General features: G+C 44.7%; 1 protein-coding gene across 2 annotated transcripts in view; it reads right to left on the bottom strand.

The window, feature by feature from the left end:
- Positions 1 to 15,493, bottom strand: part of LOC102455656 (NACHT, LRR and PYD domains-containing protein 12-like) — a 40,423-nt gene extending 24,930 nt beyond the window's left edge. Inside the window, exons 1-6 of one of the 2 annotated variants that reach the window (XM_025188929.3) lie at positions 15,375 to 15,493; positions 11,157 to 11,461; positions 9,073 to 9,105; positions 5,170 to 6,931; positions 3,374 to 3,463; positions 166 to 336 (exon numbers count right to left, since the gene is read on the bottom strand). In XM_025188929.3, coding sequence (XP_025044714.3) covers positions 166 to 336; positions 3,374 to 3,463; positions 5,170 to 6,931; positions 9,073 to 9,105; positions 11,157 to 11,439 — 2,339 coding nt within the window. In that variant the 5' untranslated portion in view covers positions 11,440 to 11,461; positions 15,375 to 15,493. The remainder of the gene's footprint in view (positions 1 to 165; positions 337 to 3,373; positions 3,464 to 5,169; positions 6,932 to 9,072; positions 9,106 to 11,156; positions 11,462 to 15,374) is intronic. The other variant, XM_075928354.2, reaches the window with a different exon arrangement.
- Between the last annotated feature and the right edge of the window lie 1,177 nt (positions 15,494 to 16,670).

The following is a 16,670-nucleotide window of genomic DNA, read 5'->3' as shown; positions in this document are numbered from 1 at the left end:
ACTTCTGTTCTCCGAAAATGGCCGACCATCAGGCTGTTGGGAGCCATTGACATACTGGATGTCAGGGGGACACTCAGTTTTCAGCCTCTCCATGCTCCTACCAGGTCCCGACCTCACACACCATCCTGCTGAGCTCTTTACAGAAAGAAACCAGCGAATACTCACCCCAGTTTCTGCAGTTTGCAGGTTGGGTGGGTCAGTCCCTCACACAGCAGCCTCACTCCTGAGTCGCCCAGGCTGTTCATCGACAGGTCCAGCTCACTCAGGGTTTGTTTGGTGCTGAGAGCAGAGGCGAGATCCCTGTAACAAGCGGTGGTGAGATGGCCATTAGTAAGCCTGCAGGAGACAGATAAACAGAGAGGGAAATGAGCACCTCTGTCAGTCCGGTTCCTCAGTGGGTACCTGTGGGTTGCTAGGAAGCGTCCTTCATTCTAGGAATAAAATCTCAACATTGTGCTAGTGGATCGTAAGATCGTTTTGTGGCTTTCAATCCACTGCACCTGTAGCTCTCGTGGATCCTTTATTCCACATACAAAGGTTATTCAGTGGCAAAATTCCCATGCTCCATCCCCTCAGCAGAAACACTCGGGTTTCCCCAATAAAGAAACTTTATGATCAGTGAGTGGTTGGGGGACGGGTAATAAAGGGAGCGAAAGGAATGTCTTTGGGCAATAATAAAAATGCTGAGCTCTGGAAGGTAGGTTACAGTTCTGTGAATGGGGGGAGGCATTTTTCTCTCTGTTGCATCATTTCTACTTAGGACTCGAAAGAAGCCACCATCTCTGGGATACTTAGTATTGAATGTTCAGGGTTCAAAGATGGGTTCCATTTTGCCAGCTCTACAATCCCAGCCAAAGAGTTTGCAAGGCCCAAGGTGATTGGCTGTGCCATGTGGCTGAGCAGCTCCTCGCCAGGGCAGCGAGTGAGTGAGCAGCTGGGCGGGTGGGCGCCAGGCAATGCAGGACCTTGAAGGCACAGGGCCCAAAGAAACCGTCTTGCTCGCCTTGCCCTATGGCTGGGCCGGCAGCTCCAAGTCCTTCCCTCCTTCTCCCGTTTTCTCAGGGCTTGATTAGAAAAGTCTGGAATTTCCAAAGAAACCCCAGTTTCATAAGCTGGGCCGACAGGACATATCCACACTGCAATAAAAGATTCATGGCCTGGCCGTGGCTGGCCTGGCCACCTGCCTCAGTCTGGCAGGGCTCAGGCTGCAGGGCCATACCGCCACACTGTGCACATTTTAGCTCTGGATGAAGCTTGGGCTCTGAGACCCTCCTGCCTCATGGGCTCCCACATTCCAGCCCGAGCCGGAACATCTACATGTCAGTTTTATAGCCTTGCAGCCGGAGCCCCACCAGCTGGCGTCAGCTGAGCTGAGCTCTGAGACACGGTGTCACAAGACTTTTTTGTTGCAGTGTGGACATACCCACAATGAACTTGTTCTTGTGGGTTTTCACCGTCGCAGCTCCCCTGGTGGAGATGAGGCCTGCCCGTGTTGTTAACCCCTGCCACCTAACCACTAACTATGCTCTTAGTAGAAATGCAGGTACCTCCAGGGGAACTGCAGCAGCAGCAGTGCAAGGGGGGGAACGGGTAATTCTACCCAAGAGATCACATCTGTCTCCACTGGCGGATACAAGAGGTCTCTGCCCCCCCCCTCCCCCATCTGAACAAGAAGCTACTAGCCTTCTGCTCAGATTTTTTTTCTGAAAGGTTCTATTAAGCCAAATTTACAATAAAATACCACAACATACATTACTTTTTACTTACTCAGGATGGGGCTAATATTTGTGAAATCTGGCTTGCTGACAGGGGAACTCTCCTCCTCTGAGTGCACTAAAAAGGGTAATCAAATTTCTAAATACCTGTTCTCTTTTTGGCCTCTCTCTTGTATACATATTTGGTTTGAAAGCATTTCCAGCACAAGGGCTATACCAACCATTCCACAGAAGTCACATTTTCCCCATAAAGTGCAATTCAAAGTCCTACTGCTAAGTCTAAAAAAGGAAGTAATTTGTTCTCCAATTTAAAACACAGCTCCTGTGCTAGAGCTCTGGGGATCTCCCTAGAATAGACGTGGCCAACCCGCGGCTCGCAAGCGGCTCTTGCCCCCCGAAAGTGAGGCCTATGAAGCCGCTCCTGAGCCCCCCCGCCCAATGGACCCCACTGCCCTCCGGCTCCCCTGTGCTTACCGGGTCGGAGCTGCTGGGTTTTAAAAATGGTGCCCAAAATGGTGGCCATCTTAAAGGTGCAGCCTCCTTTTTTAAATTTTTTTTTAAATTTTTTTGATTGACAATTCTGTTCTGGGGGGCTCTTCACATTTTGATATATGACCATATATACCAAAGGAATACAGTCCAAAAAAGTGAACACATATAAAAGGAGAAGGAACGGATTTGGACAACACAGAGGTTTGGGTAACAAAGCAGGGACCTTGTGCCTGCAGGGATTCCTCAGCAGCCCTGCTGGCATGAGTGTGATTGAGCAGGGCCATGCCAGTGGAGTTGCAGAGGGCTGCAGAGAGGGGGATCTCTGACCCCTGCAGGCACAAGGTGGAGGCTGCCATCTTGGCAGGGCTAAGGAGATGGCATGAACTCAGCTGCCTCAGGGCACAGTGGCCTAGCAACCCAGTGAACTCAGCTGGGCCCAATAAACCCTCAAGTGGTCAGAAGATCTAGGAGATCATCATTTGAAGCCCTGCAGCAAGAACAGCCCAGGGGCTAAACACATTCCACACCTGCGCTGGTGCCAGACCTGCCACCTGACTAGCCCTGGCCTGCTCCACTCCTGGCCTCGTCCTAACTCAGACCCTGGCTTGTCTCCTGACCACAGCCCTAGCTCTGCCATTTGGTTCTGTTCTGAACCCTGGCTCTGACCACCAACCCCTGGCCACAACTCAGTTCTGCCCTTTGATTCTGCTGCAACCACTAGGTTACACCACCTGCACCACAATGTGTGACAGCAGAGACCCCCCCAATCATGATCCTGCTCTGCCTCAACAGAATGCTAACCTTCCCTGCTTGTGATCCCAGAAGGCACAAGCACAAGAAGGATGTGACCATGGCAGGACAGAGCGCAGTCCTGGCCAGGAGTCAGGGAGATCTCTTCAGCCACGCTGTGATGGGAATGAATGAGGGGACCATGCCCCCGAATCTTGACTCTCCAAACTCCCAATTATCCATACAAAAACTGTGGTTCCCAAGCTATTCAGACCATAACAAGTCAACTGTAAATGGACATTTAAATTCCTGCGCACTTAGACAATTCTATACAGACATTCCAGCAGACAAGGTAACGAGAGCCATAGTGCTGTAGAACTTCTGGGATAACAACAGTAACAGGAGGATTTTAAAAAGGAAAAGAAAGAGCTTCTTACTTTAGTTTCTTTAGTTTACAGTTTGGATCCTTCAGAGCTTGGCAGAGCAGGTAAATGGGAGAAGGTGTCAGCTCATCCTGATGCTGTTCCCTAAAAAGAGAGAATAGAAATTTCCTACCCTGATCACTGGGAGCAGATTTTAATTCTCTTTCCTGAACCTGGTGTGATCATACATTGTCTATGAGTTATTCCATGACTCAGGGAATGGGATTCCCAAGGGAGTCCAACCACAGTTTCAGGTAACACAACTAAAAACATATTTAACCCCTCCTCCTCACTGCCCCGCCAGCGAAACAAGACACTACACTGCACTGCACACACACTTCTCCCTCTGGGTGGAGGATGAGAGAACAACCCACTGATGTGTTTAGTCACATTTCTTAATGCACTCCTTACAGTCACCCAGGTGCTACAGTGATGAGCATGGTATAAGAAGGGATATAAAACAGATGGGCTACATCTACACTGGCATGATTTTCCGGAAATGCTTAAAATGGAACAGTTTTCCGTTATAAGTATTTCCAGAAAAAGCATGTCTACATTGGCAGGATGCTTTTCTGGAAAAGCACTTTTTCCGGAAAAGCGTCCGTGCCAATGTAGATCGTCATTTTCGTGATCGGGGCTTTTTTGCTGAAAACACTACTGTGCTATCTACACTGGCCCTTTTCCGGAACAGTTTTCCGGAAAAAGGACTTTTGTCCGAACGGGAGCAGCATAGTATTTCCGGAATAGCGGCTGATTTCTTATAGTAGATCGTCAGTGCTTTTCCGGAAATTCAAGGGGCCAGTGTAGACAGCTGGCAAGTTATTCCGGAAAAGCGGCTGATTTTCCAGAATAAGTGGCCAGTGTAGACACAGCCATGGGCTTGAAATGGACTCGCATGTGGCACTGGGTTTTTTTTTAAGGCTGGCAAAACAATCCTCCAATGTGAAGAAATGAGTTCAAAATTAACAGAATCTCTCTGCATTCCCTATTCCTAGCCCCCCGCATTCACCTCACTCTTGCCCACACACAATTTGGACAAAAAGCAGCATGCACTGATAATAGGGAGCTGATTGATTTTCCTCGGCTAACACATCTTGTGTCAATTGGCCTCTCCTGATTCTGGCATCCTCTCCAAGTGTCCCATCTCTGTGACAAGGGGACAAGATTACGCAGGTGTGAATCCCCTCATTGAGACAGGTTGACAAGGGATGGGATGGGACCTTGATGGAGCATTTGGCCTGGGTCAGGACACACACCCTGTGAGGAGGAAAGGCCTACTGGAGAAGGGGGAGGAGAAGATGGTGAGGGTGAAGAAAAGTTGCTATGGTCTTAATGCCTCATTAACACTTCACCGGACTGCCCATATTCTCCCAGGCCTGGTCCACACTAGACCAGACAGGTCAGCGTAAGGGTATCCAGCTATGCAAAATGCATAGCTGGATTCAGCTTACTTTACACCGAGCCGCTGCAGCATGTACATTGCAGGAGGCTAGCAGGAGCCCATGCTCCTGTTGGTTTCCCTTACTCCTCACAGAATGAAGAGTACAGGAAACCAGCGGGGGCTGCCCTCAGCATTCGATTTGGGGGTCTACACCAGACCTGCTAAATCAAACATTAGACGATTGACCTCTGGAGTGTCAATCTTCTCTGTAGTGTAGCTGTACCCACACTGATCTGGAGTTCAGCCTTAAGACCCTTGTCACTCGTCCCACTGTTGGCTTCCCTTTTAAAATGACCTTCTCCCTCCCCAAATGCATGTTTCTCTGCTTAAGAAATTGTGTGGGCATTTTTCCATGTCATACATTACTTACAAACGTGGCTGTTTGGGTGGCCTTAGAGAATCTTCACTCGAGTCTTCTAATCCAAACATGCACAGATTTAGATGGAGCGTCTCCAGTCTGCAACAGTTTTTTAGACAGAATGAAAGAGCCACTTGATCCATTTTGGTAAAATTGTATTCAGCTAAATACAGCTCAGTGAAGCGATTTAGTGCACTTTGCACAAAATTCTCTTCCTGAATTTCATACAAACAGTGAAACTCCTCAAGCTGGTAAATCATCTCAGCGTTACGTTTAAAGGATGATAACTCCTCATCAGGCTCCAAGAACAGCTCCTCAGACTCTAGGGACAAGGATGATATTTTTGGTTTTGTTTTAACCCACTGCAGTAAATCTGGTTTAATTTTGGGTGAAATTTTGCAGCTAAGTTTTTTCTCCATGTCCTTCATCCTCTCTTCATTCAAGAGACCAAACAGGAATCGCACTGTTAACATTAAATAATTTCTAGATTTTCCATAGTTTTCTAACAATTTTTTCACATTGTTCATAGCAGTTCCTGCATCTACCACAGTTGTTTCTTCTTTCTCCAACACATAAAACAAAGCTGCAAAAAACTCTTGAAAACTCAAGTGAATGAAGCTGTAAACACACTCACAGTCAATATCTTTTTGAAACATGTTCTCATTCAGAAAGAGAGAGTCGGATGTATCTAAGCCATGCTTCTTGATTTCTTCTTCCCCAAAGAGTATTTTCTGCCTCCAGATTCCATCTGCAGCCAAGGAACAAAGTCCCTTTAAGTTAGTTGGTGTGGGCTGCTTTGCATTGCTGCTGTGACCCTTTAATAAGCTGAAAAGATAGAGCATGTACACACCAGTGACTGTTTTGGATGTTTGTGCAAGATCTTCCCCTGCTTCCATATGTTGTTTCAGAACCGTGCAGATGATCCAACATGCAATGGGGACAAAGCACATGGTGAAGAGCATTTCATTTTCTTTGACAAAGTTAAAGGCTTTTCTTGCTTTTTCTTCATTCCCAAAAAACTTATGGAAATATTCCTCCCTCTCAGCTGTAGAAAACCCCAGGATCTCTGCGTAACGTGCACACTCCAGACACTGCCGGAGTTTCTCCAAAGCAGTGGGTCTTGTAGTTATTATTACATAGGATTCAAGAAGAACAGTTTTCCGAACTAAACTGCTCAGTGTAATTTCCAAGGGCTGCTTCTCACAGGGATCAGAGCACAGATTATCTTCTGGCTGATCCAAGGAAAATCTCAGTTCATCAAAACCATCAATAATAAACAGGAGTTTCTCTGGATTTATCAAAATCTCTTCAATTGGTGCGTTTTTATTGGGACAATTCTTTATAATCAAATCCGCAATTCTTCCCTGCTCACTGCCAAAATTCACTTCCCTGCAATTTATGTAGAAAGCATAATCAAACTTTTCCCTGTAGAGCTCTCCTCCTGCCCAATCAAACATAATTTTTCTCGCTGTCATTGTTTTTCCAATCCCTGCAGCTCCCAGTAGCACAACAATTTGCGGCGTTTGTCCATCTTCATCACATTTAAATAAATTGCTCAGGGTGATGGAACTAGCTCGCTTCGTCATGATTTCTTCGTGTCTCCGTCCCAAGGTCATTATTTCGTGTTCTCTTTCCTTTTTGTGACAATGTTTCTTTACAATCATCAGCTTTGTGTATCTGCTGTTTAGAGTCACATTCTCACCAAGGCGAGAGTTCAAGTCTTTTATGACTCTGTACTTGTTTTGGATGTGTTCTCGATATTTCACCGTGTAATCTAAATTTGTGACATGAAGCATTAGAAATATAGAATTGGAAATTCGGGGGGAGGGGTGAGTCTTATCAATAATATTATAAAAAAGCTATTTAGACAATTATTTAAGCGATGTTAAGCTTATACTGCAGCTTCAGCATAAAGTATACCCAAATGAGTTAACTACTGGCCCTGGTTAGGAAATTAGTCATGCAACTAAAAGCTGTGTGTGCGTGCAAGGCCCAATAATAGAATTCCATTTATCTGCAATGTTCAGATAACTGGGTGTTCAGATAACTGGACGTGCAGAATACTGATCACCTCCCCTGAGGCTGTCAGAGCCAGGAAGTCTAAGTCCCTGAGGGTGTCAAAGGTGAAGGAACAAACAAGAAGGCTTCTCTCTCCTGAAATGTGGGGCAGAGAGGGGACCTCATGTTATTCCAACTGTTCGGATCCCATTCATTTCTTAGCCTGCTGTCTGTCTCCAAATCCAAGGTGAGCACCTGCCTAGCTACTAGGGTTGCCAGGCAGCCAGTTTCCAACTGGAACACCCACTCAAAAAGTTTACCCAGCAGCCACTTCTTGGTACCCACACTCCAGCTCACACCCCAACCCCCTGCCTGAGCCCCAGCTTGGAGCCCTCTTCTTCACCTCATCCTGATTCCATCCCAGAACCTACACCCTTAGGCAGAGCCCTGACCCCCCAACCCACCGCCCAGCCTGGACCCCATTCTCCCATCCTGAACCCCTCTCCCATTTCCGATCCCACCCAGAGCCAGCACCCCCAGCTCAGAACTCATCCCTCACTCTATGCTCCACCCCCTGCTCTAGCCTGGTGAAAGTGCGTGAGGGTGGGGGAAAGTAAGTGACAGCGGTAGGAGGGATGGAGTCAGCAGGGGAAGGCCTGAGGGAAGGGGCAGGGCCTTAGGGTTGTGGCAGGGCAGAAGTGTTTGGTTTTGTGAGATTAGAAAGTTGGCAACCCTATTTACAACCCTCCCTCATACCTGCCTCTGTCAGAGCCCTGAACCTCCTCAGCACACACCCTAGCCTGACGCCTCAGCCTGCCAGTAAAGGCAAGATGGAGGTCCGAGGGGGGAGAGAGGGGGAGTAGCTATAAGAGAGAGGCTCCCTTCCCCAAGGCTGCCAATGATGGGGAGGGCTGCAGCAGCAGCACCAAGGAGGCACCTGTCTCTTGTAGCTACTCCCTCCCTCCCTGTCAGACTCAGGGGATGGAGCCGGCAGTATTCCCACACTGCCCTTTATACAGAAATCCTTCCAAAACACGGGGCACCCTATTGATTTGCATAACTAGGCTATTGGTATAGACGGAAGTCAGATAACTAAGCTTGACATGTTTATAGGAATCACCTCATCAGCTACTGAAATGCAGCCACCTCTCAATTGTGTAACAATGCGCAACAGCCTTACACAACAATTTAGGACACTACATGGTCAATGCACAATCTAAACAGAAGTGGGAATTTAAGGTGCAAAGATTGTAACTGCACAAAGCAGAATCAGTCCAGAACAGTGGTTTTACAAAATTCCATAGCATCTTTAATGACTGCCAATGGGCTCCCATCGCTATTTTACCTTATTTAAAAAACAGTACCCCTAGCCGAAGAGCACCTTCTGGCTCCATACTGCTGGGCTGACTCAGTACTGATGCCACCTGATCGTTAACACTCTTTTCCGCAGCACTTGGAGATCACCCAGGCATTTCCTTGTCTTCCTTCAAACTGTACTTTATCTGTGTGGTCTAAAGCCACATCTATACTTACCATGCCAAAGATCGATCTTCTGGCATTTGATTTAGTCGGTCTAGCAAAGGCCCACTAAATGGAATGTTGAGGGCGCCCCTAGTAGGTTCTGGTACTCCTTGATTCGTGAGGAGTAAGGGAAGTCAACAAAAGTGCTTGCTCCCATCGACTTCCCATAGTGAAGCCAGTACTAAGCTCATCTTATGGCATGTCACCTCCAGTTATGTTATTTACGTAACTGGAATTGTGTACCTTAACCTGACCTTCTCGGTGTAGTATAGACCTGGCTTGACAAGACTAGACAGTCCAAGGTGTTATTTCTTATTTCTGGTGGTAAACAAAACATCTGGCTGATCTGGCCTAATGCCTGTATTCAATACAATGTTCTGTTTGAATGTCACATACCTGTTCTTCCAGGAGTTTGTTTAGGACATAAAGCTGAAAGAGAAATTTGCATGAATGTTTAACAGAATCACATGCGTCATGCAGTTAAGGGAGATAGGGCAATTAATTAAGTCAGTGGTTTCTGAAGGAATAAGTATGACTTAATTATGATGTATTACCGTAACATCTAGGAATTCCAGCATTGGATCAGATCGCTGCTGTACAAACAGAAGAAAAACATGGAGCCGGCTCTAAAGAGCTGACAACCACACCATTATTGTGTAGAATATATATACACATCCTAGCTTAAAGGAAATTTAACTGTAAGAAAAAATATGTATTTTACTTCTTTTCTGCCAGTTTCCTTATAAAGATGTAAATTATTCTTTCTAGTAAAACTGATGCATTATGAGTCAAAATGCAAGCCTCGTTTAAACTAGTCTTTGTAAAGCTGTTGGACATTTTTGACTGTTTTATCATACCCTGTGCCCATTTTGTAAATTAAACTGCAACACTTACCAAATTTAAGGTGTCTCTATCTAGGAGGACAAGTGTGTCTGGTTTTGTTGTACTTTTAATAATGGAGAGAAATTTTATAAGAATGGTTACACTGGGATTTAATATGTGAAATAAAAATAGCCTTGAAATATTGGGGAAAGCTACAGATTAGTAATTATGGGGCAGAAAATGCAAACCTAAGTTTTTCCTTAAGTTTTGACATATCTTAAATAGTTTAGTAGTAAATATTTACCATTATCAATTTACTTGGTTTATTTTGCATACTATGAGGAACATTTAAAAATCATATTAAACATGCATATGTGTGCACATACACACACTGAAAATAGATGATGGCTGTTAAAAAAACATTTCAAAAGGAGCCCTGCAAATACTGGGGGGCCACCTTACCCACAAGCTATCCCTTCAGAAGAAGACAGCTGGTTTTCTTTCTAACAGCTTCTGTCTTGTCAGGAGGTGCTAAGGGTATGCCTACACTACACAGCTTTTAGCAACATGGCTGTGTCGACACAGCCGTGTGGCTAAAAAAGTCAGGCCTTGTCAATGCTGGCACCATTTTGTCACCAAAACCTACCTTTTGGTAACAAAACAATACACTGCAATATGACTTTTGTTGGGAAAAACCATCCAGGTTTTGGCCACAAAAAACTTCCACCCTTGCAAGAGACTTTTGTCTTCTCCCCTCTTTTTATTGTTGACAAAGAGTCAGTGTGGACTCTGCAGTTTGCTTTGTCAAGAGAACTGGCTTCCACCAGCATCCCACAATGTCTGCCCTGATGGCTGTGCTCAGTATTTTGTGATCTCTGCTGCCCTGCAGGCATGTGCCCCTCCCCTTTCAAAGCTCCGGGAAGTATATGACAGCTGAGTGAACTCCTCCATGTGGGGAACACACAAACCTGTACCCTGGAAGGGGATGAGAGTGATTCACATCAGGCTCTGTGACTTGGCCAGAGGGCTGAATAGCCAAAAAAAGTGGAAGAACAGAGTGAGTGCAAGCACACACACTTGGCCAGGTGTGGGTGCTCACAGGAAGTCCCATTCAGAAGTTTAGTGAGAATACACTCTGTCAGATCCTCCTCTGTGATCAGTTTCCAGTTATAATTGTGGATTCTCTAGCCTAGCCCCAACCCAGGTTAGAGCCATGTGGGGGCAATTCTAACTTGCACCAGCTGCCACTGATCCCCAAAGAATGGTCCCCCAGCAGGATATGTACTCTAGTCACTCCTTCTCCCTACTTTTCTCTCTGTCTGCGACACTCCCACTGCACCACTTTGCTGGCTCTATGCCCACTGGGGACTCCTGTCCGTCACTGGGGATTTACTCAGATGGAGAGTTACAGCTGTTTCTACTCTCTCTGCTGTGCCAACTGAGTGGAAAAAAGGGAGATGAAAGAATCTGGCCCATCATGAGCATCTCTGCTTTATCCCCCTGGCTTCTTGCCGGGATTCAAAGCTTGACAGTCATTCCTGCCATCAGCCTGTTTCTCCTCCTGCTCCTGCTCCTGCTCCTGCTCCTGCTCCTGCTGTATTGGAGCAGATTCCTTGGGGAGAGACTCCCAGGTTTTACAGCAGTGTTAGGTTTCTTACCTTTCTCTCTTTGTTCTTTGAGTTTAGCAGCAGACTCTCTCAGATGTATCTGACTGAAAATTTCTACAGTAACATCTACTGCAATGTCTCCACCATAGAATGCCATCAGGAGGTTCTTTGTATCTATCCTGTCAGCGTTCTCCAGCCGACCTCGGGGGATGGTACCTTTCCCCCCCATGTCAGAGTGTGATAATTTGTCTTTAAATCCTTTGAACTCTTCCTGAGAGAGGTTGTTGAAGGCATGTACGAGCAGGTCACTGATCCTGCTGCTTCTGTTTTCCATCGTTGGGTATCAGGAAAGGAAACTGAAATACAAAATAAAATCCTATTATTCAGAATGAATGGGGTGTAACAGCAGTTTTCCCCAAGAAGGCGGCAGAAGTGTATTCTAGTGATGAGATTAAGTCACCTCAGAACTCCACAATTGTTTTCCTCACAAATGAAGCACTGGACAGCTCACTTTGTCTCTCTGTGCCTCTGTTTTCCCATCTGTAACTGGGGATAATCATACGCATTTAGCTCACGGGTCATAACTGTGTCATAAGAGGTTTGGACATCATGCTGCACCCAGGCTCAGTCAGACTTGTGTGACTACAGGCCAGTTGTTCTGTCTGTTCCAGGTCATAATCTGACATCTTATCTCATGTTGACTTCAGTGGGATTACATGCTGGTAAAGTATATTCAGGGTGAATAATGGAAGATAGCTCTACAAATTAAACCAGGTTTGGGGGGGGGGGTTGAACTGTTGTTCAACAAATCTCTAGAAACTTCCGACTGCATTTATGGGCAATGGAAAGTGAGAGATTCCTGAAAAGCCATGAATTGAAAATATGATAAATGCTTAACTAAGAATAATGTCCATACACCTAATTTCATCAACCTACCAGCTAGAGACCTAGGGCCGTTGGTTTAAAAAACGCCTCGGTTTTTCTGCCTGTGACCAGTAGTAGATACAGTTTTGAGGGTATGTAAATCATGTAGGCACAACAGGTGACAGGCCCCGAGCCTGCCAAGGAACAGATGGCGCCACCATTACACATAAGCAGGTTTCTTTACAGGATTGTACTCTCAGATGACTGATTTGTTGATGGTGCCCCAAAATCAGAGAGATCTCTAAATTCCAACACTGAAGCGCATGATTATTTGCACTCCCCAAAGCTGAGCCCCTAATTGATTAGGTGGCAAAACCAGAGGCCAGTTTTTAAATAGAATTTGCAATAACATTTTCAGCAGAACTGCAAAAGAATAATTGAATTGCCAATCAGCAATCAGGAGCCATAAAAAATGAACAGCTCAAAGAAGGAAAATGGTTTAACAATAAAAAATTAAGACGTGGTGACAAAATCTAAGCAAAACCATAGAGTGCTTTTCCTGAGTTGCCTCCACCCCCTTCCACAGATATTGTTGTGCTGAAAGCTTAGCCACAGAAAGTCAGTTCATAATGGCGAAGACTTTTGCTCCAGTGAGGCTCAAGGTTTGAAAGAAAAGAAGTTTAAAACAAAACATTATAGCAAATGTGACCATTTTCTCAACAGAACAGTCATGTATTTCAAAATGGAGATATTTCAAATCCTGTTTGTCCCATTTGCAGTTGAATCTAGACATGTAATAGGAAACTACAGCCCAGTTAACTTCTATGCCAAGAAAGATAACGGAGCAAATTATTAAGGAGTTCATCTGCAAATATCTGGAAGAAAATAAGGTGATAGGAAACAAACAACATGGCTTTGTCAAGAATAAATCATGTCAAACCAATCTGATAGCTTTCTTTAATAGGATAACAAGTTTTGTGGTTAAGGGGGAAGTGGTGGATGTGGTATACCTAGACTTTAGTAAAGCATTTGATACAGTCTCACATAACCTTCTTATCAATAAACTAGGGAAATACAACCTAGATGGAGCTACTATAAGGTGGATGCAAAACTGGGTGGATAACTGTTCTCAGAAAGTTGTTATTAATGATTCAGAGACATGCTGGAAGGGCATAACAAGTGGGATTCTGCAAGGATCAGTTTTGGGACCAGTTATATTCAATGTCTTCATCAACAATTTAGATAATGGCATAGAGAGTACGCTTACAAAGTTTACAGATGATATGAAGCTGGAAGGGGTTGCGAGTGATTTGGAGGATAGGAACATAATTCAAAATGATCTGGACAAACTGGAGAAATGGTCTGAGGTTAATAGGATGAAGTTTAATAAAGACAAATGCAAAGTACTCCACTTAGTAAGAAACAATCAGTTTCACATATACAGAATGGGAAGTGACTATCTAGGAAGGAGTTCTGCAGAAAGGGATCTTGGGGTCATAGTGGACCACAAGCTAAATATGAGTCAAAAAACAAACGAACCATGATTCTGAGATGCATTAATAGGACGGTTGTGAGCAAGACACAAGAAGTAATTCTTTTGCTCTACTTTGTGCTGTTAAGGTCTCAACTGTAGTATTATGTCCAGTTCTGCGCACCATATTGCAATATAGATGTGGAGAATTTGGAGAGGGTCCAGAGTTGAACAACAAAAATTATTAAAGTTCTACAAAACATGAGATACAAGAGAAGACTGAAATAATTGGATTTGTTTCATTTACAAAAGAGAAGACTGAAAGGGGACGTGATAGCAGTTTTCAAGTACCTAAAAGGGTGTTACAAGGAGAAGGGAGAAAAATTGTTCTCCTTGACTTCTGATGACCGGACAAGAAGCAATGGGCTTAAATTGTAGCAAGAGAGGTTTAGGTTGGACATTAGGAAAAATCTCCAACCTGTCAGGGTGGTTAATCGCTAGAATAAATTGCCTTGGGAGGTTGTGGAATCTCCATCATTGGAGATATTTAAGAGCAGGTTAGATAGACAAAAACCAGGAATGGTTTAGATGGTACTTGGTCCTGCTGTGAGGGAAGGGGGCTGGACTTGAAGACCTCTCAAGGTCCCTTTCAGCGCTAGTGTTCTATGATTCTATGAGAAAACTGGCTTCCACCAGTATCCCACAATGCCTGCCCTGGTCGCTGTGTTCAGTTTTGTGATCTCTGCTGCCCTGCAAGCATGCACCCCTCCCCTTTGAAAGCTCAAGGAAATGTCTGATACCTGAGTGAGCTGCTCCATTTGGGGAACAACAACAACAAAAAGAGCAAATTATTAGAATGCTCCCATTCTGCCCTGCTAGAAACACAGTGGCAGGCAGACGGCTGCTGCAGGGGGAGGGCTGGAGAGACTGCTGTGCTGCTTTGACATTCCTCAGCGAAGAAAACACAGAGCTGCTCATGATGCTGCTCCCAGCAGCTGAGAATTCTGTGAGACAACTTGGAGGGAATCCCAAGAAAGGCAGTGATCAGCTCTGCCCTCCTACAACACTGCATTGTGGGATGCTTACCCACATTGCTTTGCTCTACCTGTCGGGAGAGCTAGCAACGTGGAGGGAAAGGGAGCTAGCAATGTGGTCATTAAATGTCGACAATAGGAGGCAGAAAAAACAGTTTGACCAGTTTCACTTTTGTGTCTTTTGCATGTAGACAACACTTTTGTCACTAAACCTTCCCAGTATAGACAGAGGCTTAGATAGCCCCTCTCCCCAGCTGTGCAAATAAGTGTTTTTGGTTTGTTAGTTTTTTTAGTGTAGTGGCACATTTGCAAAATCAAAACAGAATAGTTTTGGATGCCACAAAATCCCAATTTTTAAACCAAGACATTTCAAAGTACAAAGCTGAGATATTTTACTTCCAAAATGGCAAAACAAACCTCTTCACTTTTTCCAAAATAAAATAAAATAAATTTTTTTTATTTTTTTCCCCAACCAAAAAAAATTGTCAACATCAATTTGCAAAACAACTTGGCCAACACTGATTCGCATATTGGGGTGAAAAAAAAAGGTTTCAGTTGAAATGCTTCACTCCTCCACTTACAGACAAAAAAGGGGGTGCTGCCTTTGTCCTGTTTTAGGTTCTTCCTGCCCCTCCCCCGTTGTATCTCCTTCTGCTGTTTTCCCCACACACAAATACAAGAGACTTGAGAAGAGATTCAGAAACTAGAACAAATGACACACATTCTACATTTACCTTTTCATACAAGAGAAATACGATCTTGAACTTATACTCTCTGCCTCTACAAGGGCCCAGAGAACTCTCAATCTGTGTGTCCAGTTCCTATCTGCACAGAAAACTCTAGCATTCTTCAGAGAACCTGACTGACATAGATCAATAAACATATGCATTACAAACTCACCTTGAGGGACTGAAGAGACCTTGTTTGGCTTGAATTTTTTTTTTTTTTAAGAATTTTGTCATGCTAAAATGAAAGAATGCTGTTCTCTGCAATCTGGTGGAATCCAAGAGCACTTTCACAATCTATATATGGGCTTTGCATTTCCTGTGTCTTTAAAATCAGTCATTATTAAATAGAGCCCTGCCCCTTTTCTAGGGTAAAAAAAAAAAGTTCAGCCACTGGAATTAAGGTTGCAAATAGCTATCAATACTTTAAAGGTAAAAATTACTAGTGGAATACTGAATGTATTTCAGATTTTTTTCCTTTTTAAACCTATAGAGAAAGCTTCATTTTAAAAACATATTGTGACATAAGAAAATGCACATTGAAACCATCCCAAAAGGTTATCAGTCCAGAACATGTCTTCAGATTGTCTGACCATCTGCCATGCATCCCCTGCACAAGCCCATACGTAGTATGTGAATGTACACACCATCCGTCATGTATGCCACCTACTCGTTCCCGGCTATTTCGCTGGCCCTTGACAACACAGCAATATTGACATGCTACGTCTTACACCAACAATAAACAATATTCTAACAGTGTGGTTAATTCATTTCCTTTTTGCATGGACTTGCGTTCAGACAGAAGTGTTAACCTAGCGGATTCTTCTTTTAATTTTGGATACCGGAAACGCTCGCCATTCATGGTAGATACGTTCCCAAATCCCCCACGAATGGCAAATTTCACAAATAATAGGACCCGTGGCTCCCTGCCCCCGCAATGAGTTCCTTGTGGGTCCCAACCAGGGCCAGGTTCAATATCTAGGGGTTCTTCTCCATCCATCCAACACAGAAATGGCTCAAGCTCCTTCCTAGTAACCTGGGAAATTCACACACCACTCCTGGGCACCTCTAAGAGGCGATGCTTCCCCACTCGCACGCACAGAGTCTGAGCATAGAAAAGAAACTTTTAATAAAATGGAGGGAAGTGACATGGCATTAATTTGGGAAAACACGACAGTTGGATTTCATAAACAAAAAACATAAGTAAAAGTCCCACCCCAAGTAAATTGGACAGTGTCCTTTCCCTCTCCGGTTCTTAAATCTAGCAATGTAAATGTCCCCTTCAGATGCCAAATCCTTCTCTGCCCCCCACTCACAGTTGCTGCCCTTGGGCAAGGCAGACCCAGAGTTCAGAGGTGCATCCGCAGAGTTCACCTCCCATCCACTGGTCACTCACCAACCACCTGCTCGCTGCTTTCTGGCACTGCCATGGTGACCGCTCATTACCCCTCTGTTTTGGCCCTGCTAGCTG

Source organism: Pelodiscus sinensis, chromosome 5 (assembly GCF_052426305.1).
Source record: "Pelodiscus sinensis isolate ZL-2025 chromosome 5, ASM5242630v1, whole genome shotgun sequence".
In the NCBI taxonomy this organism is placed as follows: domain Eukaryota; kingdom Metazoa; phylum Chordata; order Testudines; family Trionychidae; genus Pelodiscus; species Pelodiscus sinensis.
This window is presented reverse-complemented; position numbering and strand designations above follow the sequence as displayed.